The sequence below is a fragment of the Corythoichthys intestinalis genome, chromosome 5 (assembly GCF_030265065.1).
Source record: "Corythoichthys intestinalis isolate RoL2023-P3 chromosome 5, ASM3026506v1, whole genome shotgun sequence".
NCBI lineage: Eukaryota > Metazoa > Chordata > Actinopteri > Syngnathiformes > Syngnathidae > Corythoichthys > Corythoichthys intestinalis.
Window position 1 is genome coordinate 27,745,582 of NC_080399.1, and position 27,529 is coordinate 27,773,110.

The 27,529-nt window shown below is 38.3% G+C and overlaps 1 protein-coding gene across 5 annotated transcripts in view; it reads left to right on the forward strand.

The window, feature by feature from the left end:
- Positions 1-27,529, forward strand: part of LOC130915886 (transcription factor SOX-6-like) — a 233,973-nt gene that overhangs the window by 192,768 nt on the left and 13,676 nt on the right. For all 5 annotated transcript variants that reach the window (XM_057836063.1, XM_057836065.1, XM_057836061.1 and 2 more), the window contains 2 exons: positions 5,385-5,638; positions 23,076-23,184. In XM_057836063.1, the coding sequence (XP_057692046.1) occupies positions 5,385-5,638; positions 23,076-23,184 (363 nt within the window). The remainder of the gene's footprint in view (positions 1-5,384; positions 5,639-23,075; positions 23,185-27,529) is intronic.

Below are 27,529 nucleotides of genomic sequence, written 5' to 3' on the forward strand. Positions count from 1 at the left end.
TTTCGCCAAGCCTCCGCAAAAATACACCACATGCGAGTGAGCCGGTAACTGTCCACAATTTACCATGAATGCCGTACCGCACGTAACACATCACCTTTGCTCATTAATATTCATTTAGTTAGCAACTGTTACTAGGGGGGTCAAACTCGTGTTTGTTCCTCATGCTAGATGCATGTAAATGGTGTATGAACGAGATGTTTACTGAGCTAAACCTACCAATTCTGTCCGAAAATGATGTCCCGGGTGCCAAATTCACTGGTAAAGATGTGGAAAAACATGCAAATGTTCCGTTAAAGCAGTACTTCTCAAAATAGTGCCCGCACCCCCCCCCCCCCCCCCCCCCCAAGGGGGGGCACAAAGCGATGCTGGGGGTGGCGCATGTGACCTTAGGGAACATACTTTTTTTGCCGAACTAGAATAAAGTGTAATTGCACATCCGCTGAGTGCTGCACTCATTTTCAGCATGTATGAAGTATTTTTGAACCAAACAGCAAAGAGCACTGGAGATATGAAAAGCTAAGATGAAGAAATATGATGAAGTGTATGTAGCATTTGGCTTTGACTTTTAGGACAGTGGGAGACGGGGAAAGACCAGTCTGTTTACTTTGTCTAGAAATGTTCGCAGCGGACAGCAGGAATTCTTATTTTCAGCGAAACGGTGCCAAATATTACCAACAATCGTCCCGCTGTCTCAGTGTTACATCAGTAAACCGGTGGGCACTGTCAGCATCACATAAGGTGGCATACCAATTGCTCAATTCAAAATAACCCAACATCACAGCAAAGGAGCTGATACTGCCTGCAGCAAAAATAAAAACCGTCTCTTTGTCCAGTGACACTGTCGTTTTTGTTCTATTAATTTTTTTTTTTTTTTTTTTTTTTAGTCTAATTGTTTGGCATATTGTCCTCTTGGGTTAATGTTGCTACTCAATTTGAATGTATGATTATTTATTGATTTTATTGATTTTTTGTTTTTTTCAGTATCAAACCGTCAAAAAATTATCAGGAGTCTATTTCTACAGTATGGATGTGTTCTTGTTTTTTAACACTTTATTTTTTCTTCTTTAATATCAAAAAGGACACAATGTTATGCAGAGGTGTACTTGTACAATAATAATAATTTTATAGACAAATGATACTACAGTATATTTACAGTGGTGGCAGAGAGTTAGGGGGGCGCGGAACGTTTACGTCTTCCTGGGGTAGCAGAAAATAATTGAGAAGAACTGCCTTAAAGAGATGGCTTGACTGTCAAGGGCTCAAAAAGACGGCGGGAAAAAGAGCCGACCTGATCCAGAGGTAGCTTTTTTATCGACACTTTTTTCTAGTGTGCATTGCCTTACGCCACTGACAACGACTTTCTCCCTTTTGAACAAGCCATCCTCTACCACCATATGCCCTGTCTTTCTTATATTTCATTGCCTCTGGTTGTCTTACGTTTATGACCGTTCTTCGGGGTAATTTATATTACTATTTTTGTGTAGCAATCTCAAATGCTACTCAGTGACAGCCAACGAACACTTTTAATATTTTCATTAATAACAAATCTTAATTCTATTAATTTATTTACACTTCCCCCTTACTAAGGTTGTTTCTTTACAACAGAAAAGGTATGAAGGCATGAACAAGCTTACTACAAAAAGACCAAGGCAAAACATGGCTAATTTATTAAAGATCCGTATTTTAGAAAAATAGGCCGAAAGGACTGTTGTAATATATACATAAAATTTTAAATTATTCAGGTCATTTATTGTCAGACAGAAGCAGCACGGCAAAAAAGCAACGTTAAAAAATAAGTAAAAATATCAAATGGCTTACCTCTTTGGGGCAGGCTGTGGCAGGCAATGGATCAGGGTTGTCATCTGTAGGACCATGGCCCCCAACAAAATCTTTACTCCATATGAAGGTGAATGGCTTCACCTTGCTGGCGTTAAACTGGTCTTTTGGATGTCTGCACAAATTGATCCATTTTTTCCCTCTGAGTTTTTGGTTTCCGGAAACGTATGAAGAAAACATCCTTCATATGTGGACGGTCGTTATGTCTAGAGTCGTTTCTACAAGTTCCATAACAGCAGTGTTTGCTCGCCATGTTCTTTTTTGCAAGATTACCGGGAGAAAACAAGCAGTACTAGCATGGGTTGTATGCGAACGCGCCTCTATGTTGACCCCCTTCCGGTTTACGATGGTAACGTCACGCAGCCGTGTGGTCTAAAAATAGCATTCGTGCGGTATGCTATTCTGCAGACTATAAGAAGAGACCGACTTCCAGCACAACCCCAACTCCAGTACAACTCATACAAGCATGCGCATCATGCACTAGCTTAACACAAAGGCTACAACTTTAGGCTGGATGTGGCAGTCACGAGTGAAAAAGTGGGGAAAACTATATTGCACCTTTAAGAAAAAAAGTTTCTACCATTTTCAGCCACACACGGTTGACAAGTGGGTGATGCTTAAACGTTTGAGTCATTTCCTGTGTAGAATCAGAAAAAAATCTCAACCCTAACCAAAGACAGAAAAGGTACAATTTCACTTCCTAACTACAACACATAAGAGAGAGCACAAAACACCTATTAGAGTTTATTTTAATAGTTTGCTATGTCTCACTCCAAATTATCTGTCTGTGCTGCTCCATTCCTACACCGCTGTTCAAGGCCTCAGGTCAACTGACCATCTGCTTCTGGGGTACCAAAGTAAAATTGGTCTTAAACTGCGGAAGGACCACCAAGTACACTTTAGACAAGCTCCCTTACTGGCTGAATTGTGTCCCTGCAAAAACAGTATTTCTCCACATCTAACAATTGCCAAGATAAATGAAACTTAGCTGTGTTTACTCCATTGTAGGCATGCCAGAGTCAAAGCAACGCCCCGCTACCACTCCCACTTGCCAGGGTGGCACGTGCCTGGTAGACTCCAGACACCTCGGGGTGTGTTTTACTGGATGCCAGAGCCCTGTATTTAGCTTTCATGAAAAGGCTGCCAGCGGAAACAGTGAAACCCAACACACGTTTATTTGGCCTTTTTTTTAAAAGAGTTTCCTCACATTATTGTCTGCTGGGGCCCAGACCTTTTTATGCGCTTACCTCTCTGCTATCTGTTATTAAGGCTAATCTAAAGCCTGTCATTACATTCACATCCCCCCTTCTCATGAAAACAATTTCACTAGACCGTGCTATTTTCTGCCGCATTTTAACGGCCACCCAAGCATTTAGTGCTTCCTCGCTTGTCTCCTAATTAAAACAGGCAAAGGCGACGGAAACTTTGGCGTCCTTTTATTTACCCGCTTCCTTGTTCTTCACATGTACATCTGCCCCATGAGTGGGAAGAAAGATGTAAACAAGTAGATTAGAAAAAAACAAAAAACTATGACAACATGTAACTGTGACAAAGATGTTGATTAAGTTCCAAAACTTAGTTTCTCACAATGCCACACTGGTATTTCTGTAGTGGTTCCCAATTCGTTTGCATTAAAATTCTTCTGTTTTAGTATTTAGATTTCTAAGATTGCTTTTACAGTAGACACAGGAAGTCTGACATTGTGTCCTGAAACAATCAGTAAAGGTTCAGATTAGCTATTCCCAGGTTTCCTTCAAAAATGACCTTTACTTAGCTGTGTTGTTTTTTGACAGCCCATTTAATTTTTGTCTCAGTCTTTTGGACAAAAATACTTATTATTCGTAGTAATATTTCAGTCATTTCAAAATTTGTTGGTCTTTGTGTAGTTTTAGTTGATGAAATCTCATACAAAATTCTTCCAGTTTTATCCGACAGTGTTTCGGTCTGTAAAATTCACAAGTTTGAGTCCAAAAATAAAGTTTTCCAACAATTTCGAATAAACATAGATAGACGCTGCAATACTGTATTGTAGCATCTACAAGGGCAATGCTAACTTTGTGTTGATAATACACGCTCAGCAGGGAAAGCAGTACATACTTTTGAATTAAACTACCTAGAAGCCACAAACTGTATTTATATAAAAAAAAAAAAGTTGTCTGAACATTTAAGAGGATGCTCGCCATGCTAAAGTTGATGCGAATGCTAACGCGATGAGTTACATTTAGTGTATGATGATCACTCAATACAGCTCTTTTAAGGTTAAAGCAGGGGTCGGCAACCCAAAATGTTGAATGAGCCATATTGGACAAAAAAAACCCCAAAAACAAATATGTCTGGAGCCGGAAAAAATTAAAAGCCTTAAATAAGCCTAATATTGACGGCAACATGCTGTATGTATCTGTATTAGCTATATTAGCACACTATCAAAATTGCTAAGTCGGCTAAAAATACATAAAGAGCCTTTATGATTTAATGTTTATTTTCCCTGCAGTGCATCCAACACACCACGTGACTACTCTTTGTATGATGCCACCTCAAGTTTAACTTTATTATAATATTATTGAATTGTTTCATTGCTCTTATGAAATTATAGAAATGTAATAAAGAAATCCGATTTTTGATGTTATTTTTATTTTGAAGTTTCAAAAAACATTAAAATGGAACGTGCATAACATGCCCCTTATCCGGGCATGTCTTTGATTTTCTTTATTATCTCGGTTTTGTTTTTGAGGTCTACAAATAGGTGTCCTGTTATGTTGATGAATGTCTCCTTAATGTATTCACCACCTGTGAACGGTTTTCCACGCTTTGTTATCTATATGGGGTGGCGTGGCTCAGTGGTAGAGTAGTTGTCCCCCAACGCAAAGGTTGTGGGTTTGATTCTTTGCCCTGCAGTGATGATGTTTTGTAAATCGCTTTGTGTGCCTTGAAAGGTGGAAAAGCGCTATACAAGTATAACACCATCTCCTGGGTTGCAACAAAACATGCAGCAGTATAGTGGAGTTTGCCGATGCAATCCCCTTCTTAAATCTATTTTTGCACACCTCTAAGTTTTTCATAAGTAATGGAATCGCACTTTTCCTCTCATTCCCAACTGGGTACTCGGCTGCCGGTTTGTTTACAATACCCACCAGCCTGACATCTCACCCTCCTGATAGATTCATGTGTCGCAGGCCGATGTACCCCACGTGAATTATAAAAATGTCACACATTGTGAATATATGACAGAAACTATGTCACATTTTGTCTCGTTGGACAGAAATTGGCATTCATCTCATTATGTTCTAGTCTTCCAAGCCACGTTTTAGCTCGTCATCGTCACGTCACCGTCATGAAAAAAAATTGCTCTTTGATGAAATATTCTCGTTATCTGCTTTGTTGATGAAAACAGCACTGTTCCTTAGAGATTTTGACTGAGGGTAAAAATGTTTTGACCACAAACAGAGACAGATAGGCAACACAAAATTGTGAACATTTTAAATTGTCATCAAACTGGAAACTAAAGTGAATGTGACAGTATTCCTGTCCTCTTATACCTCCGCCCTTAGACATCCTCTCCAGCCTGAACTCTACAGCACTGTTTGGAGATCAGGACGCTGTAATGAAGGCCATCCAGGAGGCCAGAAGTATGAGAGAGCAGATCCAGAGGGAGCAGTTCCACCACCAGCAGGCACCTGCTCCTCCTCCACCTCCACCACCACCTAATCATCACCCTCATCATCATGCAGCCCCTCCTGGACATCAAAGCTTGGAGGCCAAGCTGTCAGCATTGAGCAGTATGAGTCTTAACAACGGCAACAAGGTGAGCCAAAGGGTCATAATGATTTATTGGGTTTCGTGTTCTTGTATTTTATTTTATTTTTTTAATGTGGACATGTTTCCTTGGTGAACCCTTTTATTCTGCTATCAGAACATGTGTTGGGATTTTTGTTCTTGTCTTTCTAAGTTTGTAAGACATGAATTCCGTTCCACATTCCACTATTATGGTAGGGGCACGCTTCTTTGTGAGGGTCCCATTGTCATGTTTTGTATGACACTAACATAAAAAGTAGGTGTGTTGTAATTAGGGCTGCAGCTATCGAATATTTTAGTAATCGAGTAATCGACTGAAAATCCTATCGATTAATCGAGTAATCGGATAAAACATATATTTTTTAGGTAAAGAGCAATTATAAATAGAAAACAAGACATTTCATCTAATATTGAAACATTTTGAGTCAATCTGTCATTATTTTCGATGTACATTGTTGAAAACAGCCAACAATTGCCTTTCAGATGTGACTATAATAAAAAAAAGACCAATTCACTGCTTTCACTCAAAAAACTTTTAGATCTTATAAAAAAAAAAAAAAAAAAAATATATATATATATATATATATATATATATATATATATATATATATATATATATATATATATATATATTTCTTACCTAAAAATGCCATTACACTTGATAACACACATCACTTAAAAGTGAATTTCCATTTGTATCAAGCAATTTTTAAGTTGTAGTTAAATTTTAAGTTAGTCTAAACTGTACGTCCTGATAGGATTTTGATTTTTTGCAGTGTTCAAAATTAATGTATTGTAACATATCAGGTTATATATAATATGGCGGGGATATTTGCATGCGTTTCTGAATGCACCATGTGACGTACGGGGGTGAGGGAGGTGCAGGAGAGCGAGAGACGTGCCTTCCTGTTGTTGTTGTCGTTCTACAAGTTCCCATAAAATAAATAATTTCAACCTAACAAAGCGGGTGACTCTTTGTCAATGTTACAGTATGATACCTGCTTTATTGTAGCACATTAGGGACCAGTGGTACTTGCTGTTTATCCAGCAATGACTACTGAGCTAAAATTGCCAGTTAGCTATATCATATTTTCATTTACACCCTCATCACTCTACAGCGCTGTTTTCACAGATTAAATAAAGCCTGTATGTAAAACACGTTAGCCACGCGCAGGGCTAATGTTATGTGAGCGAGTAATGTTAATCTTATTTATTAGCGCTGAGAAGTGTACTGCTTTAAGATGGCGGCTGTTTACTAACACCGCTGACTCTGCCATTTTGCATCTAGTTCAACATACATGTGATATCTATAAGTCAGCGTAGTTTGTAGCGGTTGTTGGCTGCAGAAAGGGTTTTTTTTAGGGGTGTCAAACGATTAAAATTTTTAATCGAGTTAATTACAGCTTAAAAATTAATTAATCGTAATTAATCGCAATTCAAACCATCTATAAAATATGCCATATTTTTCTGTAAATTATTGTTGGAATGGAAAGATAAGACACAAGATGGATATATACATTCAACATACGGTACATAAGTACTGTATTTCTTTATTATTACAATAAATCAACAAGATGGCATTACCATTATTAACATTCTGTTAAAGCGATCCATGGATAGAAAGACTTGTAGTTCTTAAAAGATAACTGTTAGTACAAGTTATAGAAATTTTATATTAAAACCCCTCTTCATGTTTTCGTTTTAATAAAATTTGTAAAATTTTCAATCAAAAAATAAACTAGTAGCCCGCCATTGTTGATGTCAATAATTACTTACACAATGCTCATGGGTGCTGAATCCTATAAAATCAGTCGCACCCAAGCGCCAGCAGAGGGAGCCAAAACTCCGAAAAACACAAGTACACGTTTCACTGTGCTGTCATTGTAAAATCTGTTTGAGCGGGGCATTTGTGCGTTAACTGCGTCAAATATTTTAACGTGACTAATTTAAAAAATTAATTAACGCCCATTAACGCGATAATTTTGACAGCCCTAGTTTAAAAAAAAAAAAAAAAAAAAAAAATTATTGCTTCTTCCGCCACGCACGTGACATCAGCGCGTTGTCCCGCATTAAAAGTAGTAGTAGTAGTAGTAGTTCTTCTTTGTAATCTCTCTATCCATTCATGGTTGAAATCAAATATATCCGCTGCCGCTGTTTTCTTCCGGTACGTACGTGACGTCAGCGCGTTGTGCCGCATTAAAAGTAGTCCGGGCAAAACGTGATGCTTAGAGCTGGCAAAATTAAACGATTCCTAGAGGTGAATAAAATTACTCAGATCAGTTTTTAAACTCGAATTACTTGAGTTGCTTGAGTATTCGTTTCAGCTCTAACTGTAATAGCGTACCAATGAATGTAATGTTTAAGTGCGTGATTCAGGACTCTGCCCTTATTTATGATCACGTCTAATTACCCCCCTGCCACCTGCTCTCTCTTTCTTTTTGGGCTACCCGAAAGATGTCTCCAATAAGGGCAATCACACGGCAGGACAAGCATGATTAGATAGGCGGTTGAGGATTAGGATGCTCATAAATATTTTAAGGGATGCAGCCTTTGAACCCATCCAGCTCAAGTAGGTCACGATTTGTGCATTTATTTCATTTAAATTTTCTATGGCTTGTTTGCATCCTCACTCACAATTTGTGGCAGGATCTTATTTTTTATTCTTTTTTTTTTTTATGAACTCAACTCCCAAGTTGATTTTCTCAAGCGGAATTATGTTGATAAACAGTTTTACAAAAACAGCTTATATTAATAAATTCTTTAATAAGAATAATAGAGAATGTTAATAAACACACTAATAAGATTCTCGTACATAAAAATGGACAAATTGAACATTGTGGAGCCACTAAAAATTAGAGTCTTCTGGAATGTGTGAATCTACTCAAACAATAATCACCCTAAAAGACATTCTCTCATACGCATACAATGCTGTGGAGTAACCACACGTCACGACTGCTTGTCTTGTAATGGCTGTCATGATGCCATCTCGGGATAACGTAAGATCATCTTTAAATTTGCAGACTGTTCTTAACAAATAAGTGACTTGCTTCTTTGGAACATAAACCCACACACACAACATCGTAGAGCAACCACACGTTGGAGTCTACTGGCACACTAATTGTCATTAAAGACTGCTTAACCACATAACCATAGCCGCGCTGGTGTTTGTTGTTGAATTTTGGTTACCTAACAACAGCACCTCAAACAGTTCTTTTCTTTGAAGCGCTCACAGGCTTGACTGTGTCTTCAACAATTCATGGATGGAACCTACTAGAAGCTGCGCTTGACTTCGCAGCTCCGCCTTGCTCTCTTTCCCTTGGAACTGAGCATGTTTATAATGTCGTGCAAGCAGCCGTACATTTCGTACCTGACCTTCACTGGTGACTTACAAACTTAATCGATGCCTTATCAAATTATTCAATTCAATTATGCCAATGATGTGTTTTAACGTTCTTTTTTTCCACAGGGTGGGGTACAGAAATGTCAAACATTTCAAACTTGTATATAGGGTTAACTCATTTGCTGTCATTGCCAGCGAGAGGCGTCCCATCCATTTCAACTAAGATGGCTGACAATAAACCCTCAGAGTTCAGATGTCTGTCGCGGCCAGTGGCTGTGAATAGATGCAGTACTGGCCAAAAGTTTGGACATACCTCATTCAATGCAACACAGTGACAGTCCTAACAACATTGATAAAGCAATAAATTACTCTAATTAACCCTGAAAAGACATACCTGTGAAGTCAAAAACCATTTTAGGTAGGCCTGAACGATATTGGAAAAAACTATTGTTGCGATTTTTTTGGGGTTTGGGATATATTGTGATATTATATTGCGATTAAAAAAAAAAAAAAAAACATATATATATATATATATATATATATATATATATATATATATATATATATATATATATATATATATATATATATATATATATATTGGAAGAATTGAATAGCTGTTTGGAAAGACTTTGGATGACTCACCATCACCACAGTGTACAGTGATCCCTCGTTTTTCGTGGTTAATGGGGACCAGAACCCGCCGCGATAAGTGAAAAACTGCGAAGTAGCGAACCCCCCCACCCCCCAATTTATTTGTGTGTGTGTGTGTGTGTGTTTTTGTGCTCAATGTATTCAGATTTTGCATTGGAAAGAGATACATAGAAGACATGTTTTTTTTTCTCACTTTCCCCCCCAATGTGCTTTAAAAAATGGATATAAATAATTGGTTTTTAAGCACTTCAAATGTCATAATTATGATCAGTTTTAAACATAACTATCCAACCAAATCATTTTTGAACAAGAATAAAGTACTGTAGTAGATAAATGCTTGGCTTTATTAAATGCTTCTGTTTATCTACCTTAGCTGTGACCGTGAGAGTGACATGTAGAAATTTCAAACTCCTCATGATGACTTCTGGCATTTATATGTCTCCACACACACATATTAATTCCAGCGCGGCTTCCTTGCAGAAACTGTTTAACAAGCTAAATGATGATTGACAGATGCCTGTGAGAAGTCTGCTTCTTTGGCCAGATCAAAGCCATGTTAACTTTAATAAGCAAGTGCCCCAGTGACTGAGAGGAACAAAGGCCTGGGAGAGGGAGGGTGTGAGGCTGTGCACAGATCAGAAAGCAAGGCGTACGTGGATTAAAAAAAATAAAAACTATCGCACGTGCTTGCGATGGGACTATCCCGCACGCGCACAGCGCGATGGCGATGTTCAAACGATATATCGTTCAGGCTTAATTTTAGGTGACTCCCTCATGAAGCACATCAAGAGAATGGCAGGAATGCAAAAAAAAGTAATCAGAGCTAAGTGTGGCTACTTTGAAGAATCTAGAATATTATACATGTTTGCAATGTAGATAGTCATGAAAATAAAGAAAATGCACAAATGAGAAGGTGTGTCCAAACTTTTGGCCTGTACTATATATTCAAAAAACAAATAAAGAAAATAAGCGTTTACAAAAAATGCAGTATACTCACAGAATGCATCTGAGCCATGTGCCTAATCTGGAGCAGTTCAGAATCAGTTTTTAATCTAATACCATTCTAAAATAAAAAATGTAATTGTAATCACACCGTAATGCCTACATGTTGTATGACCACCCAAATAATGTCAGACACTAGGCCAGGGGTCGGCAACCCAAAATCTTGAAAGAGCCACATTGGAGCAAGATAAAACAAATATGTCTGGAGCCACAAAAAATTGAAAGCCTTATACTGTATATGCCTTTTAATGAAGGCAGTGCATGCTGTATGTATCTATATAAGCTATTTTAGCCTACTATCAAAATGATTAAGTTGGCTACATATACAGTACATAATGAGCCTTCATGATTACCACATTTTCCGCACTATAAGGCGCACCTGAAAGCCTTGAATTTTCTCAAAAGCCGACCATGCGTCTTATAATTCGATGTGCCTTGTATATGGATCAATATTGGTTAATCATGGCATGACATTCCGTTTAGCTCAGCTTCATCTTGTGGATGCATAACGCAACGCCAACCAGTACTACTACTAATACTACTACTACACCTTATAATGCAGTGCTCCTTTTCATGAAAACGGTTTTAAACAAGGCCATTCATCGAAGGTGCGCCTCATACTCCAATGCGCCATACAGTGCGGAAAATAAAGTAAATGTTCATTTTCCCTGCAGTGCATCCTATAGAGAATGACGCACCATGTGATTACTCTGTTGTACAAAGCCAACCTCAAGTTTAACTTAAAATATATTTCTCTCCCCCATCTTTTTCCATTTTCAAACATTTTTTTAAAATAGGCATTAAAATCTCTCACCTTTTGGCAAAATTTGCCGTTTTGAAGTAAAAAAGGGTGACCCATGTGAATTGTGTAGATCCGAGGAGAAGATTTTTAAGGGGGGTGGGGGTGGGGTGGGGAGATTTTTTTAATGTCAGACGCTTGGTATGCAAGCGAGGAAATCGGCACGAAGCCAAAAAAGCGCACCAGAGTGGCCAAAACATTGACTTATTTCAACAAAACAAAGGAGGGTACACTGTTGTGTCCTGTCTCTTCAGTGCAAAGAATGATCACCTAAAACGCCGTCACCCAGTTGTAATTTTGGAAGACGACAGGAGACAATTACAAGCTGGCAGATTGTAAGTCCATCCAACTAACTAACTAACGACATGTTTTATTGAAGTTGCTAAGCCTGTCACGATATGCAATGAGTCCATTTATCTCACAGTAAATAAGAACGGTAATTTTCACGGCTGCGTTTTATCTAAGCATGCGTGCGTGCATACATTTGTGCGTGTGTGATGTGCGTGTTGATGGCATATGAGACTCCAATTCCTTTCACAGATGTTTATTGCTCATCAACACGCCGTAGAATTAAAGTTCAGACATATAAAATAAGAAAACACATCAATAATAAACACTGTAAACGTTAGCATTGCAACATTGAGGCTAGTGGGGCAAAAAGACAACCTACTTTAGCTTCCTAGTGCTATAAAACATTGGCAGTCTTCTCCAAAACACAAACTTGCAGTTAAAAGGTGACACTTCAAACATGAAAAATCGCTGGTTAACAGCATTTACAAACGAAAAAAAAAAAAAAAAAAAGATTACTGACACCATATGCAATTACAAAAAGATTTTTTTTTTTTTTTGCGGAGTGTAAAGCTTACTGTTTGTGATTTATCGAACATACTCCAGGAGAACATTTCAAAATAAAAGCACGCCATGTTCGTCATATAAATAATGATTTGCGGAGTTAATCCCACATACTTCAGAAAAAATAAATTAAAAAAAATAATAATAATAATAATAAATAAATAAAAAATAAATATATATTTTTAAATAAAAAATAAATTTAAAAAAAGAATTGCGTCCTTTATGGTATACTGGGGACCGGTTTCAATAAGCTTTGGCTTCTCCCGTCAGCCCTTTTCTTTTCGGGTTGAATTAATTGTAAACACATATAAATGCTTTGGATTTGTCATGCCTGAAGGGAAAATAAATAAATTAAAAAAAAAAAAAAAAAAAAAAAAATCAGATTCTACACTAAGAATAGCTTTAAAATGATACCCTTTATGAAAAATCTGATTGGCAATGGTTATAATACTATTATATTTAATAGTATACTATAATATTAATGCTAGATATTTTTTTAAGAACTGTTTTCAATAATGTTGGAAAGGTGAAGTCAGTGTTCTGAATCTGTTTACATTCCATTCTTTTGCACTAGTTAATGCTATCAGCACTTGACCTCATTGTTTATTTTGTGATTTATTGTTGTTATTTACGTGTTTATTTTTACGTTATCAAAAATGTCATTGCTAAATTAGTTAAAAAAAAAAAAAAAATAGCGGGGGGGGGATTATTAGATTAGTTGACTAATCGTAAAAATAATCAGCTGACTAATCAGGAGAAAATTAGTCGTTTGGGACAGCCCTAGTTGTACAATGTACCGGAACATATTTCCTCCACACCCTTCTCACCTTTTTAACCCCTGACCCATTTTCATGCCTGTATAAAGCTCCAGGGAGCAACTAGGGCAGCGCTAAAAAGCCGCATGTGGCTCTAGAGCCGCGGGTTGCTGACCCCTGCACTAGGCCTTCACCTCTTCAAGGTATTTTTCTAACTCAGAGGTGTTAAAATGTGTTAAGTACACTTTGCAATAAAAATACACTGTTTCATTTCACTTTCACTTACGATATGTTTTCGAATGGCTGTTTATGAGAATTCTATATTTTCTAAAATTTCGAAAATATCAACTTAAAGACAACAACCAGTGAATTTAATTTTTTTTTTTTTTTTTTTAAGGCTGTCGCGCGCTTGGTGGGGCTTGCGTGCGACTGGATGTGGTAGGGCGCGCTCGTTGGGGGGGGTCTCGGTGCCGGGATTGGCGATGGGGCAGTGTAGGGTCGGTCGTCAATGGGCTTACACTCACAAGGGATTCACAAGATTACTGGGTTCTAGATCACAGAGCTGATTTGTGTACACTCTACCCCTTTCAATCACTTAGCTTATAGACTCCCCCACCCCCGTCCCCCTTTTTCCCTGGTCAACAGGCCCGAGCATCGATAGCTGACGATAGCACCAACATATTAGTCGTTAGTGTAGACATTCAATGTATTTCTTGTTGTTGTTTGTGTTTCTTTTCTTTCTTCTCTCGTGATCCTTTTCTTCTGTTCCCCCATAACCCCTTCCTGTTCGCTGCTTTGTCATAATAAACGAGGTATGTTGAATGATCAAAATGGGAGTATGTCATACTCTCAATGTGAAACATTAAAACTGTTCAGACCAACCAGGCACTTAGACTTCCATTCTCTGTGTCAAACAGCTGAACAGGACAGGTTTTAAAAAAAAAAAAAACACTGAAAATTAACCAATTTGTAATGAAACAATCTAACGTGTAAATCAAGACACTGATTTTACTATTTTGTAGACATTTGATCTGAATTTATCTCTGCTCTTCAGTCCACCAATCAAGGGACAGTTGTGTCCATACTCTACCATAAATGGTGGGTTGCAAATAATTGGGCAGCAGTTATTTTGACTTAGGCAAAAAGGAAGTGCACCACAGCAGAAAAAAAAGTAACAGTTAGAGAAAATGTGAATTTTGGACGTTTTGTTTGTATGCTTCTGTCATGGCGCTTCAATTTGACGTGTGGACAACGTTAACGAAGAGATTAAAATGATCTTGTGTGTGTGTGTGTATGTGTGTGTCTGTGTGTACATGTCATTCTAGCTGGTGTGCAGACGAGAGCCCTGGTCAGTTAGAGGCATTGTAGGGTATTACCTTACGCTTACGCCGCTTCCAGCTGGCTCACGCTGCCGAACACGATTGAAATAGCCTCAACGTGTGCGTGTGTGTGCACGTGTTAGAGAAACCGCGCCGAAACCCACTTAAGAGTCAAGCGGCCCGTTTAGGGAGCCGCTACTCGATTGTTATTGCTATTGTTAGTGCCAAATCAGAATAATGACTTTTCCCCGTAGTCGCTGCAAGTGTGTCAAATTGATTCAAAAGGTGAGTTTTGTAACAATGCAACCAGCGGGAGATGATAAGCGTGTCGCCTCTTGAGTCGCTCAAGCATTGACGCTGGTTGAATGTGAGAAAATGAGCAAACACCTGCTGCTGTGCCCTTTGTTAGTTTTTTTGTTGTTGTTTATTTATGACGATTGAGTTTTGTTTCAGCAGCTCAAAGGTAATGGTAGGATGTAAAAATGATGGGAATATACTTTCAATCCAACACATTTGAACTGAATGGGCTTGCTGCCAATTTAAATGTCTATTGCCGTCAATGAAAGCCAATGAGTGAAGCATGACCTTCGGAGTGGACATACAACATTGTTGTCACTGCAATTATGGATTGAATTCCAAGCAGCTATGGAAAGACAGACCGCGTCAACAGTATTTTGAGTGAAAAGTTAACATATTTGAAGAGTCTTGTTTATGAAACATTTTAAAAGGCTTGGTGGTCTTTGTAAGCATCTTTTTAATTAATGGTCGCTTTAATTGGCCGCCTCACCGCAACATGTCCTTCATCACTTTTAATTAACGGAGGCCTTGTTTAGTCAACTCACTCAAGTCATACGCTTTTTTTTTTCTCTTTATCTCTCTCCTATTCATACTTGTGTTAAATAGTGTAGTGTGCATGGAAGAGGAGAGGGAGGAGATGTTTGTTTTAGTCTCTTTAAAAACCAAAGAACCTTTTTTCAGGCCAAAGGTTTTTTTTTCCTCTGATATAAACTTATTGACAAAAAGAATGTCCCACATGTGAACACTGAGAGATGCTAGGTTATACTAAGTGACCAATTTCCTGACGATTCGATCCAATAACCTTTCCTCTGACAACGATGCGACACTTGCATGTATTACAGTACAAATTCTGCCATGATTTGATTTGATTCAAGGGCCAAAGCTGGATTTAATACGATGTCATGTACACAATTACCACATTCACTTTCATTTCACCTAAAGCAGTAAAAATAAATGAAGTAATTTTGACATTGTTTACTATTTTTGTTCTCGTACCATTTCAAACATTTCAATGAAAACCATTTTTTTTAACAAAACAGAATACAGTGGTACCTCGAAATAGGATCGCTTCGACACACGATCATTTCGACATCCGACGTAAAATTTGACTTGGCATTTGTTTCTACAGCCGACGTAGAAGTAGACTGGGCAATTGTTTCTACGTCCGACTACATGCTCGAAATACGACAATTTATGACAGCGCCACATTTTTAAAAATTTTGCCGCAAGACGGACGCATGGCGAATTTTCTTGTGCTAGAAATCAACACCAGTTCCGAGAAGGTTAGTGCAGGTGGTGAAAAAAGGAAAAAGGTCACGCTTAACATTGAAATGAGGATAGAAATGATAGAAAAGTATGAGTGTGACGTGCACATCCGTGAACTGGCTCTACAATACAGAATGTCTACGATCTCGACTGTCCTCCTCCATCCTCCGTTCACCAGTTATAAGTTAAAGTGACAATTATTATTGTTGTAACATCGCCACAGAAATAGCCAGCTTTCGTCAGGTTTTTAATCATTTATTTCAGAAGTTGTGCGTCTACTGTCCGCCGTAGTGGACGCCAACAACAAAACATTAAAAGAGAAAATCTCTACCACACTTTTCTCTCTCTGTCACGTCAGCGACGCGGTGCGTTCAGGTACAGCACGCAAAACACGTCCACCACATTAGAACCCGATTCGTTACATTATTACAGGAATTATTATTATTATGTTATTATTCCAATCCTTATTTTGGGGAGTATAATAAATGTCTACCTAAGGATTATTGTTTGAACTTGACAGTATGTGAACATGTTTGCGAGCCCTGTCGAGGAAGAATTTCTTCACCATTGTGGGCAGACAATAAAGCTATTCTATTCTATTCTATTCTATTCTATTCTATTCTATTCTATTCTATTCTATTCTATTCTATTCTATTCTATTCTAATGTAAAGTCATTGCTATCATGACTTGGCCAGACACTGCTTAACTCAATGGCTGTCATTGACTTCGCGAGACTTTCAATCCATTTGTAGTGAACGTTTATTCACTGCCACTCTTTCGCTTCAAAAAGATTGAACGTTTACTAGTAATTACCTAATTGGTGGGAGGGTACATCTTGGCCAGAGGAAGAACAAATTTTATTATTTTACACATTGTCTGCCAGTGTTGTTTTCGTCAACAATGACTTTAACGCAAATATTTTGTTGAAGAACAGGTTTTTCATGACGATGATGATATGATAACGAGCTAAAAATGTGTTTTGAGGGACTAAAACAAAGACACGAATGCCAGTTTTTGTCAGACTAGACGAGAACGAGAGGAAATTGCGCCGTAGTTTTCTTCACATGTGTGGCGTTTATGTGTAGTTAGCCTGCATCGTAGCAGTGTCTGGTTGTGTCACTCCTGTGACGTGCTGCGCCCTCCAAACTGACGCACTAGTGTCCTCTCCAGTTAGCCTGGTACTCCAGACTCACCGCTGTTCCAGCTATTGAGTCTGGCCACCATTAAGCGGATAACATTTCCAGGGCGGAGCAAGCCACAGCAAACAGACAGCGGAGTGGACCAATCAGCGACGGGCGGGACGAGGGACTTGTGCGCGGAAGTAAACATACGAGGAGAGCGGAGTTTATTTAACATGGCTAGCGCGAGAGAGACTGTTGTCAATGACTTGTGTCGATGTGTTTTTGGTAATTTAAAACTGATTTTACCGTGGATTGGAACATATTCTCGGCTCTCCCGTTTGCCATCTTTGTTGTTGTGGAGACGACTTCCGACGCGGAAGAGTGACGTTGCTCGTTAAGAACACGTCACGCAAATTAATGAATCTGATTTGTCGATTGATTTTGTACTTGCTCGAGAGGCCGTTAATGCGCTGGGTCCCAGACTATACTCTCAGTGTTTGAAAAACACAGGGAGAACAGTCTGGCCGTGCCAGGCAACTCTCCAGTCTCCCCATTGCTGATTTTGAGACATAAGATCTTCTTGTCTTCTTATCTTGGCAAGAGAGAATATGCAATGTTGCTTTAGCCTTTAAAGGTCTGTGCTGAGTGATCACACACTCAATGTAACTCGTAGCGTTAGCATAGCATGCACGTTCGCCTTAGCATTAGGCTATTGCTAACAGCCAGCGTCCTCTTAAATTATCGGACAACTTTTTTTTACATACAGTTTGTGGTCTCCAGGTGGGTATAATTCATTGAAAATAACATGTTTTCCTGCTGAGTGTGTATTATCACGCTATAGATTTGTAGATGCTACAATATGTGGTTGCCTGTCAATGTTCAGTCGAAATAGTTGGAAATTCTTTTTTATTTATTTATTTTTAGAATGGTACTTTCAAATTTACGGACGAAAATATTGAGTAAACGTCGACTAAAACTGGGCGAAATTAGTCTGAGTTTTCGTCAACAAAAACTAGACGAAGACAAACACATTTTGAAATGACCAAAAGAGGACTAAGACTAATAAGTATTATCGTCCAAAAGACTAAGACTGAGAGGAAAATAAATGGCTGCCAAAAACAACACTCGTCTGCCGTTGACAGCGCTAGACGTTAAGTCCATTGAAATGGGAGGGTTGGAACCGAATGAATATCGGCACTTAATTTCTTAATACCCCCCGATACCAATGGCATAATTTCACTGCAGTATCGGTATTGATATCGATACTTAAATCGAGATCAGTGCGACGTTAAAGATGACACCGAATAATAAGATAAAAGGTGTTCACTATAAATATGATTGCTTGTATCACTAACTATTCAGTGGAATGTCAATAATAACTATACAAAAACCTTAAAGGACCGTCTTCCTGACTATCCGCTTTGGCATTGAAGTACTTTCCATTCCTTCTTTTTCTCTCCATCTTTCTTCTTCTCTTGTGTGCTGCCTTTGTTAGGCGCTGGCTTCCTTGCGGTGAGCACAGCGCTGCCCGGGCACATGTTCTGCGGCCGCCCTGATTACAGCCCCGTCGTGGTGCTGACATTGGCCCCCCAAACGCACACATTCATACACACGCACACACACTTAAACACACACTTCTATACGGCGTGGCCCACAAGTTCCAGCCACTCTGCCAGCATGACTTCACCCAGCAACCATCTCTTGCGTCAAACAAAATGCCTCTGTCACCAGAAAAAGGAGGAGGAGGGACGGTAGAAGGAAGAGTAGCGGAGCGTGTCCATGTTTTCCACCGCACTTTTGTCATTTTAGCTGCTTCTTGGCTTCCCCCAGTGGACGATGGGAACTTCATATTAGATCCTAAGCGAGGCCACAATGATATATAAACACGAGCCAAATAAACCCAGCAATTAGTTTTATCGTCCTTACCATCAAAGATGTTCAAATTAGAAGAGTCCGACCGAATACGTATAAAAATACAGAATATAGAAAAGAACGTTGAGACATGTTTCCGTAGAGAATTTAGTAGGATTGTCATAAAAAAAGGCATCATGATATGGCAATGTTAGTAAAATTAATGAAGAGATATGTATAAAGATATTGGCTGGCAACCAGTTCAGGGTGTCCCCTGCCTACTGCCCGTTGTTAGCTGGGATAGGCTCCAGCACCTCCGCGACCCTCGTGAGGAATAAGCGGCATGGAAAATGAATGAATGAATGTATAAAGATCAAAGACATCTACTCAAAACGAAAAAAGAAAAACAAAATTAATTCATTTAACTCTTCATGGCACTGTGGTAGGCCTGCAGCTATCGAATATTTTAGTTGTCGAGTATTCTACTGAATTAATCGAGTAATCGAATAAAAGACATTTCACCTAATATTAAACCATTTTTAGACAATCAATGTCTTTATTTTAGATGTTCATTGTTGAATACAGCCAACAATTGTATCTTAGATGTGACTAGAAAATTAAAATAACAAATTCACTGCTTTCACTCAAAAAAACTCAAGCTCTTATAAAAATAAATAAATAAATAAATAAAATCTTATTTTTTTACCTGAAAATGTCATTACACTTGATAACACATATCAAATAAAAGTTTGGTGTTTTCCCCACGTGTTTCAATTGAATTTCCATTTCCACAAGCTATTTTTAAGTTGTAGTTAAGTTTTAAGTCTAAATTGGAAGTCCTAATAGGATTTTGAGTTTTTGCCGTGTTCAAAATAAATGTTTAATACCTGCTGTATTGGAGCACATTAGGCACCAGTGCTAATTGGTGTTTTTTCCATCAATGACTATCGAGCTAAAATTGACAGTTAGTTACTCCCTCATCACTCTACAGCGCGTTTTTTTTTTTACAGATTAACATGTTACAGATTACATGTAGCCACGCATCGACAGTGGTCATAAATAATAGAAACCTAGCCCTCTGCAGCACTCACGTTATGTTAGCAAGGTAAGGTAATGTTAATCTTATTTAATAGTGCTACGTTAACTTAATTTTACCTTGTCCCGATTACCGCTCCTCTGTAGTGTCTTAGGTGGACTGGGGGCTATGCAGGCGGGTTGCGTGGTTGGCTTTCAGGGGCGGTCATAGGTCGCGGGGTCCAGCCGGGGTTGCGGAAGCGTCGGCGAGGCCGCAGGTAGACAGGGCGGGGCGGTGTAGTGTTATGCAAGTGCTGTTTTACAGTGAATACATGAAACAGTGTTCGCCTTGGTCTCCAGCTTGAAATGCTGCCACACTTTTGACATTTTCTGCCTTTTCTTGGTGCATTTTCTCTTTCGTCGGCTTCTTCTTTGTAATCTCTATATCCATTCATGGTTGGAATCAAATATATCCGTTGCCGCTGTTTTTTTCCAGTACGTACGTGACATCAGCGCGTTGTGCCGCATTAAAAGTAGTCCGGGCAAAACAGGATGCTTAGAGCTGGCAAAATTAAACGATTCCTCGAGGGGATTAAAATTCCTCGATCAATTTTTAAACTGGAGTTACTCATGTTATTTGAGTAATCGTGTCAGCTCTAGACTGTGGTCAGTTACTCAAATTTTGACACATAAGGTAAGGCAAGTGACTATCTTGGTCATTAAAAACACCGAAATATTAGCAGTTTTTTTCCTTCCAATTATAAATGATTTTTAAATATTATTTTTATTTAATTATAATTACATTTGTAAATTAACCCTTTAAGGTCTGGGCCTATTTTGTCTGATTTTGCATGCCTTTGAAGTTGCCTTTATATTTCAAAGACAGAATTGTTTACGATGGCCTGGTTTGGTCCCTTTTTTTGTGACACCTTGAACTTCATGTCCAAACTGTTGTTTCCTTCACTGACCAATTATAAATCATAATTTTGGGCCCAAAAAGACCAAAAATTCCAAAATCGTTTTGTCAAAATTTTTAATATTGATGTCCAATTGACAACCAAACATGCGTAACGAACCGTTTTGAAACTTTGTAATATTTATTCAACATGTTAGGATGAACATTCAACCAAAAAAATTTAGAATAAATAGTCTTTTATTTGACAATTCAACATAAACAACAGGTATAGCCATAGGCGTTTTTTGCATTTATACATGCTCTAGTCAAAACAGGTTATATACAGCAGACCAAACAGTGAAGAACAGTGAAAAAATATACCATCTAACACAAAAAGTGTTTAGAGGCCATCTCTTTATGAGTTTAGGTATTGCGGCCCATCACCTGATGAAAACTATGTACACACAATCAAGCTTCTTGAACACACATTTATATACACAAATTGAGAAGACTGATTGTGGGGGAAAAATATATATATATATATCATTGGGGAAACAAGTATTTTCAAAAATATTTACAATAAACAAGTTAAATTTTTTTCAGGCATGCCACTCTGAAAAGCAGTTTCGTCCTGGAATTAGACACAGGGCTACATCACAGCCCACACTTCCATGGGGTGTCGGTCCTCTTTCCACCCTTCCATTTTCATTTCACTTTACTTTCATTGTCACTATAAATGTACATGAAACAAAAGTCAGTATTTATAAAAATAATAAAGTATAAAATAAAAATATATACAGCAATAAATAATAATGGAAATCTATATGTATGACAATAGAAAGAATACCGTAGCTGAATATGTGCTACATCCCTAATCTTCATATAGAAAGAAGACCACAAATTATACTTTGATCTGATATGCACATTTTATTATTACATACACAAACACGCACTTATATTGCATCAAAATTAACTTTGTCTTGCAATATCAAAAGAAACTTTTACAGCATAAAAAAAAAAAAAAAAAAAAGTGAGTTGGCTTACCTCTGCTCGTCGATGGCGTCACCCACGTGTTCAAATCCGTCACTATCTTCACTCGAGGACTCTTCCGAAGAAGACGATGATGACGAATTTGGACCACCCTCTTCCTCAAGTTGATCAAAAAGCACAATTGCTTGCGCTAAATTTAGTTTTCCGTTCATCCTCAAAGTCACACAAAGTCGCTCGCTCGCTTGCTTGATTCAAACGGCCGTCGCTCGCCCCCTCGCTGCTTCAGAACACTCCTGCCTCTCGTTCGGTGGAACCTCGCACGGCAGTTATATTTAGAAAAAAAAAAAAACGCATTTTGTGCTTCCACTGTGACTTCGAAAGGGTTCGTTTAATTTGTGTTTTTTTCATGGAGCTTCCGTTTTGAAAAAGGACAAGAAATGATGGAAATATAGACATAAACAAATGATCCATGCAGCGTTTTAATGTTTTTTTGAGAGGACAATAAAACTATAAAACTTAAATGACAATATCTCACGTTTTAGTTGGTCGATTGACTTCAAATAACAACGAGAGTAAACCGCAACTTCCGCACTTTAAAACGAGACCAACCAACGGCATGTGGGTGACGTAATTAAAACGCGAGGGTGCTTCAAAGACGACGTGCGCTGAGGACGCGCCGGCGCGTCCTTCGACTCTCAAGGGTTAATAAAATGTTAATAAAAAGATTTTTTTAAACATAACTTGAATTACACTTGAATTACACTGTTTATGGCCCCAAGTAAGACTGAAGCAGTTTTTTTTTTTTTTTCATAGTATTGAACTTATTTGATGCCAATGGCGGCGATAGACATCCAATTAATTTAAAATGGGAGTGACCTTCTTTGAAATCCCATCTCTCATTTCATTTCAGTAACCTTGACAGCACTAGTTGTCTAATCCATTTTGACTGGGAGGGGCAAATGAACATTCGTTCATTCACCGTCAATGGCAGACAATGAGTTAAATGAGAGCCTTTTAAGGGTAATTTTTTTTTAAAAGTCTTAATTCGTACATGAAAGGATTAAAAGAAACAACAACAACATGAAATAAAGGTGGGGGGTTCTGAAATGAAAACACTTTTCTAACACTCTAACAAAAAATGTTTTGTTAAAAAAAGTTCTATGTTTGCAATTCTTGATGGTAATAAATGAATAATAAAATATTATTATAAATATAAATATGGATGATGAGCATGATTAAAACTGACTGGAGTAAATATTAACCTTTTGTTGTTGTTTACCTGGCTTTGCAGGAGCGTCTGCACTATGAAACACTGAGCCACCACCTGGGCAAACTTGGCGAGGATGCTGGAAAGATGGTCCATCGAGTCATCGATCTGACCAGACCAGAAGATCTGGACGGTGAGAAACCATTTGTTCTTCTAAATCACAACTCGCCTTCGATGTGGATGTAGGCTAGTATTGCGTTTTCATCCTTTGTAGACGATGCATAATAAAAGAATGCTGTAAATGGAGGTAGAGTCAATCGCAATCTTGATGAAATAAAATAGACTCTCTGTCAATAGAGATTCCAAGCTCATTCTTGATGAATTAAGCTCTTGTGGTGTCATAAGGGGGAGGAAATGATTTAAAGAAACAAAATTCCCCATCTATTTATTGGCTTTTCTGACCTATGCCTTGTGTCTTGGCAAAAAAAAAAAAAAAAAAAAAAACAGCCTCTGACAGTAACAAATTCTCTTGTCTAATCACACAATTATGGTGTATTTCTTTTTCAGCTGTTATAAAAAATATCATTTTTATTTTATTTCATTGTAATCAGTTCACAATATTTCCTTTGCTATGAGAACATGTTTTACAAACATACTAGTCCTTCTAAAAAAAATTAGCATATTGTGATAAAGTTCATTATTTTCTGTAATGTACTGATAAACATTAGACTTTCATATATTTTAGATTAATTACACACAACTGAAGTAGTTCAAGCCTTTTATTTTTTTAATATTGATGATTTTGGCAAAAAAGTCAAGAAAAAACAAAAATCCCTATCTCAAAAAATTAGCACATTTCATCCAACCAATACAAATAAGTGTTTTTTAATACCAAAAAAGTAAACTTTCAATTAATTATATCAGCAATGCACTCAATACTTGGTCCGGAATCTTTTTGCAGAAATGACTGCTTCAATGCGGCGTGGCATGGAGGCAATCAGCCTGTGGCACTGCTAAAGTTTTATGGAGGCCCAGGATGCTTCGATAGCGGCCTTAAGCTCATCCACAGTGTTGGGTCTTGTGTCTCTCAATTTCCTCTTCACAATATCCCAAAGATTCTCTTTCGGGTTCAGGTCAGGAGAATTGGCAGGCCAATTGAGCACTGTAATGCCACGGTCAGTAAACCATTTACCAGTGGTTTTGGCACTGTGAGCAGATGCCAGGTCGTGGTGAAAAATGAAATCTTCATCTCCATAAAGCTTTTCAGCAGATGGAAACATGAAGTGCTCCAAAATCTCCTGATAGCTAGCTGCATTGACCATGACCTTGATAAAACAGAGTAGACCAACACCAGCAGCTGACATGGCACCCCAGACTATCACTGACTATGGGTACGTCACACTGGACTTCAGGCATTTTGGCATTTCCTTCTCCCCAGTCTTTCTCTAAACTCTGGCACCTTGATTTCCGAATGGCAGGCAAAATTAGCTTTCATCTGATAAAAAGTACTTTGGACCACTGAGCAACAGTCCAGTGCTGCTTCTCTGTAGCCCAGGTCAGGCACTTATGCCGCTGTTTCAGGTTCAAAAGTCGCTTGACCTTGCAGCACCTGTAGCCAATTTCCAGCACACACCTGTGCACAGTGGGTCTGGAATCGGCCCTTCTCCCCAATCTTTCTCAGGGTGCGGTCACATCTTCTGGTTGTGCAGTGTTTCCTGCCACACTTTTTCCTTCCCACAGACTTCCCACTGAGGTGCCTTGATACAGCACTCTGGGAACAGCCTATTCGCTCAGAAATTTCTTTCTGTGTCTTAGCCTCTTGCTTGAGGGTGTCAATGATGGCCTTCTGGACAGCAGTCAGGTCGGCAGTCTTGCACATGATTGCGGTTTTGAGTCATGAACCAGGCTGGGAGTTTTTAAAGGCCTCAGGAATCTTTCGCAGGGGTTTTGAGTTAATTCATTGATTTGGATGATTAGGTTAGTAGCTTCTTTAGAGTACCTTTTCATGATATGCTAATTTTTTTAGATAGGGATTTTTGGTTTTCCTTTACTTTTTTGCCAAAATCATCAATATTAAAACAATAAAAGGCTTGAACTACTTCAGTTGTGTGTAATTAATCTAAAATATATGAAAGACTAATGTTTATCAGTACATTACAGAAAATAATGAACTTTATCACAATATGCTAATTTTTTGAGAAGGACTAGTAAAAGCCCGAGCTACTGTAATGTTAGCTATTTAGTGTAGCTTTTATTCATTATTTAAACGTGTATTTAAAGTAAAGAGGATATACTAAATAGTTCTACCACTTTTAACAGCGCTTTTTAAATAGGTGTCTGAATTACTTCTTAATCTTGCGTGAGATCACTTCTCCCATGTCTGCTACTACATCTGGAAGGTTCGTTGGACTCAGTCTTAGTTTGTTAATGAATTAACAATTTGCCACTAATTGAACCTGAAAGTAACTAATTCTTACGTTTTACCAAAAAAGGCAAAGGTATGTATATTCCAATGTACAAAAAAAAAAGTCTCACAGTGCAAAAGAGCCTTGTTTGTGCAAAGCTACAAAGAAGAGCATCGATGTGTCTCGCTCAGGTATTCAACCCGTGCAAATATTTATTGTGAAACCTAACAAAGCAAAACTAAACAGTTTTCAGTGTCAACATGTTATCCTCTTGAACATTTTGTTTTGATTATTGGGGTAATGGTGAATTTTTAATTCGGAACAGCTTGCTGGCATTTTTTAGTGATTCATGTAGATTTACTTGATTTTGCTAAGTCAAACATACTTCAGGGGCTGATTTTTCAAAATTCACGTTTAGAGTTCATAGTCACATAGAAAAGTAATAATTGACTCTGAAATGGCTTTTTCAAAATGGCAATGTTCTGTCTTTTTGGTAGTTTGCGTAGGGATGCTAGGTACATAACACTACCAACTTTTCAGGATGCTCAAATTGTCCCCACCAACTTTTGATTAATGTGTTCAGTTATATAAGTAATTTACACTGTCTTCCCATATGTTGTAAGGATAAAATAGCCCCTGCTATTAATAAATGAATTATTTTCATTACGTTCAGACTTATATTTACCCCTTTTCACTTGCTTGAATGCGGTGGTCCTTTTTCCCCCCTTAAACACACGTTTGATTGGCTGATGACTTGCCCCCCCTCACACACACACAGCCCAGACAGAATTTCATGTGGACGACATGCCGCCTCTTCCACCCCTTTCGAAGAGGAGGGATATTAGAAGTATTTTTTTCGGCAAGCAGCAGCCACTGTAGCATAAAACATCAATGTTGTGGCGGTGGGGAACACACCACTAATTTTGTAACTGAAAGTCCGACCTGCATCAGAGTTGGGATAATATTAAATGGTGAACTTGCTAACATGCAAAACTACTGCAGTCAGGCCAGCCTCTGCAAGGAACATCAAAGTCAAGCTCAGCGTCCCTCATTTGGATCATTGTTTGCATTATGTGTGTAGGAGCCTAAATAATGGTTTAGTTGAGTATTCATGTTAGTTGTGATTTATTTATTTTGATTTCGTATAACTAGTTCGTGACGTCACGTTCGACGATATATATGAGGAAGTAGCTGTGTGTGGGAAGCAGTCGCGCAAGGCATAAGCATAGAGCCACACAGTTTTTCGACCCCTCTCTTGATTAATATCTCTATCTCTCAGTTGCTCTTTTGTTTGCGTTTGGATGTCAAGCTGTGGATCACTGTATTTTTCGGACTATAAGTCGCACCTGAGTATAAGTCGCACCAGCTAAAAAATGCGCAATGAAAAGGGGAAAAAAACATATACAGTAAGTCGCACTGGAGTATAAGTCGCATTTTGGGGGGAAATTTATTTGATAGAATTCAGCACCAAGCACAGACATGTCATCTTGAAAGACAATTTAAAATACAATACAGAACAACAGACTGAATAGGTGAACGGTATGATAAAAATACATGACACTAGAACTTAGCTCGGGCCTAAAAAAATCCAGCCCGACCCAACTGGCCCGTGGGTATTAAAGCCCAACGCGGCCCGAGCCCGATCAATTAACTTGATATGCTTGCCCGAGCCCGAAAAAACCCGAAATTATCTGTATTATTTGCAGGCACGAGCCCGAAAAGAAAAATAAATTTTATGTTTTATTTGTGAGGACTCAGGAGAAGGAGGAAATGCGGGGATGCGATGCGTGGTTGCCTTTTGTGTGATCACTTTGTGACAATGGCGGTGCATATATGCATAACGATAACAAATTAAAGCCGGTCTTTTGTAATGAATTCTCCCAGTTAAACAAGACTGTAAGATGGATATATAATAAATATTTATATCTTTTATATTTGCGTGTCTGTTCTAACAGCGTATACTGGATTTGATATTTATTTTAATCTCCTCGAGTTGTCAGAAAAAAAAAAACGCAAGTTATCTCAGTGTTTAAATAGTCTACATATTTTTATGATCATTATAAATGCATTTGGATTTCGATGGCGTGGCTCAGTGGTAGAGTAGTTGTCCCCCAACCCCGAGGTTGTGGGTTC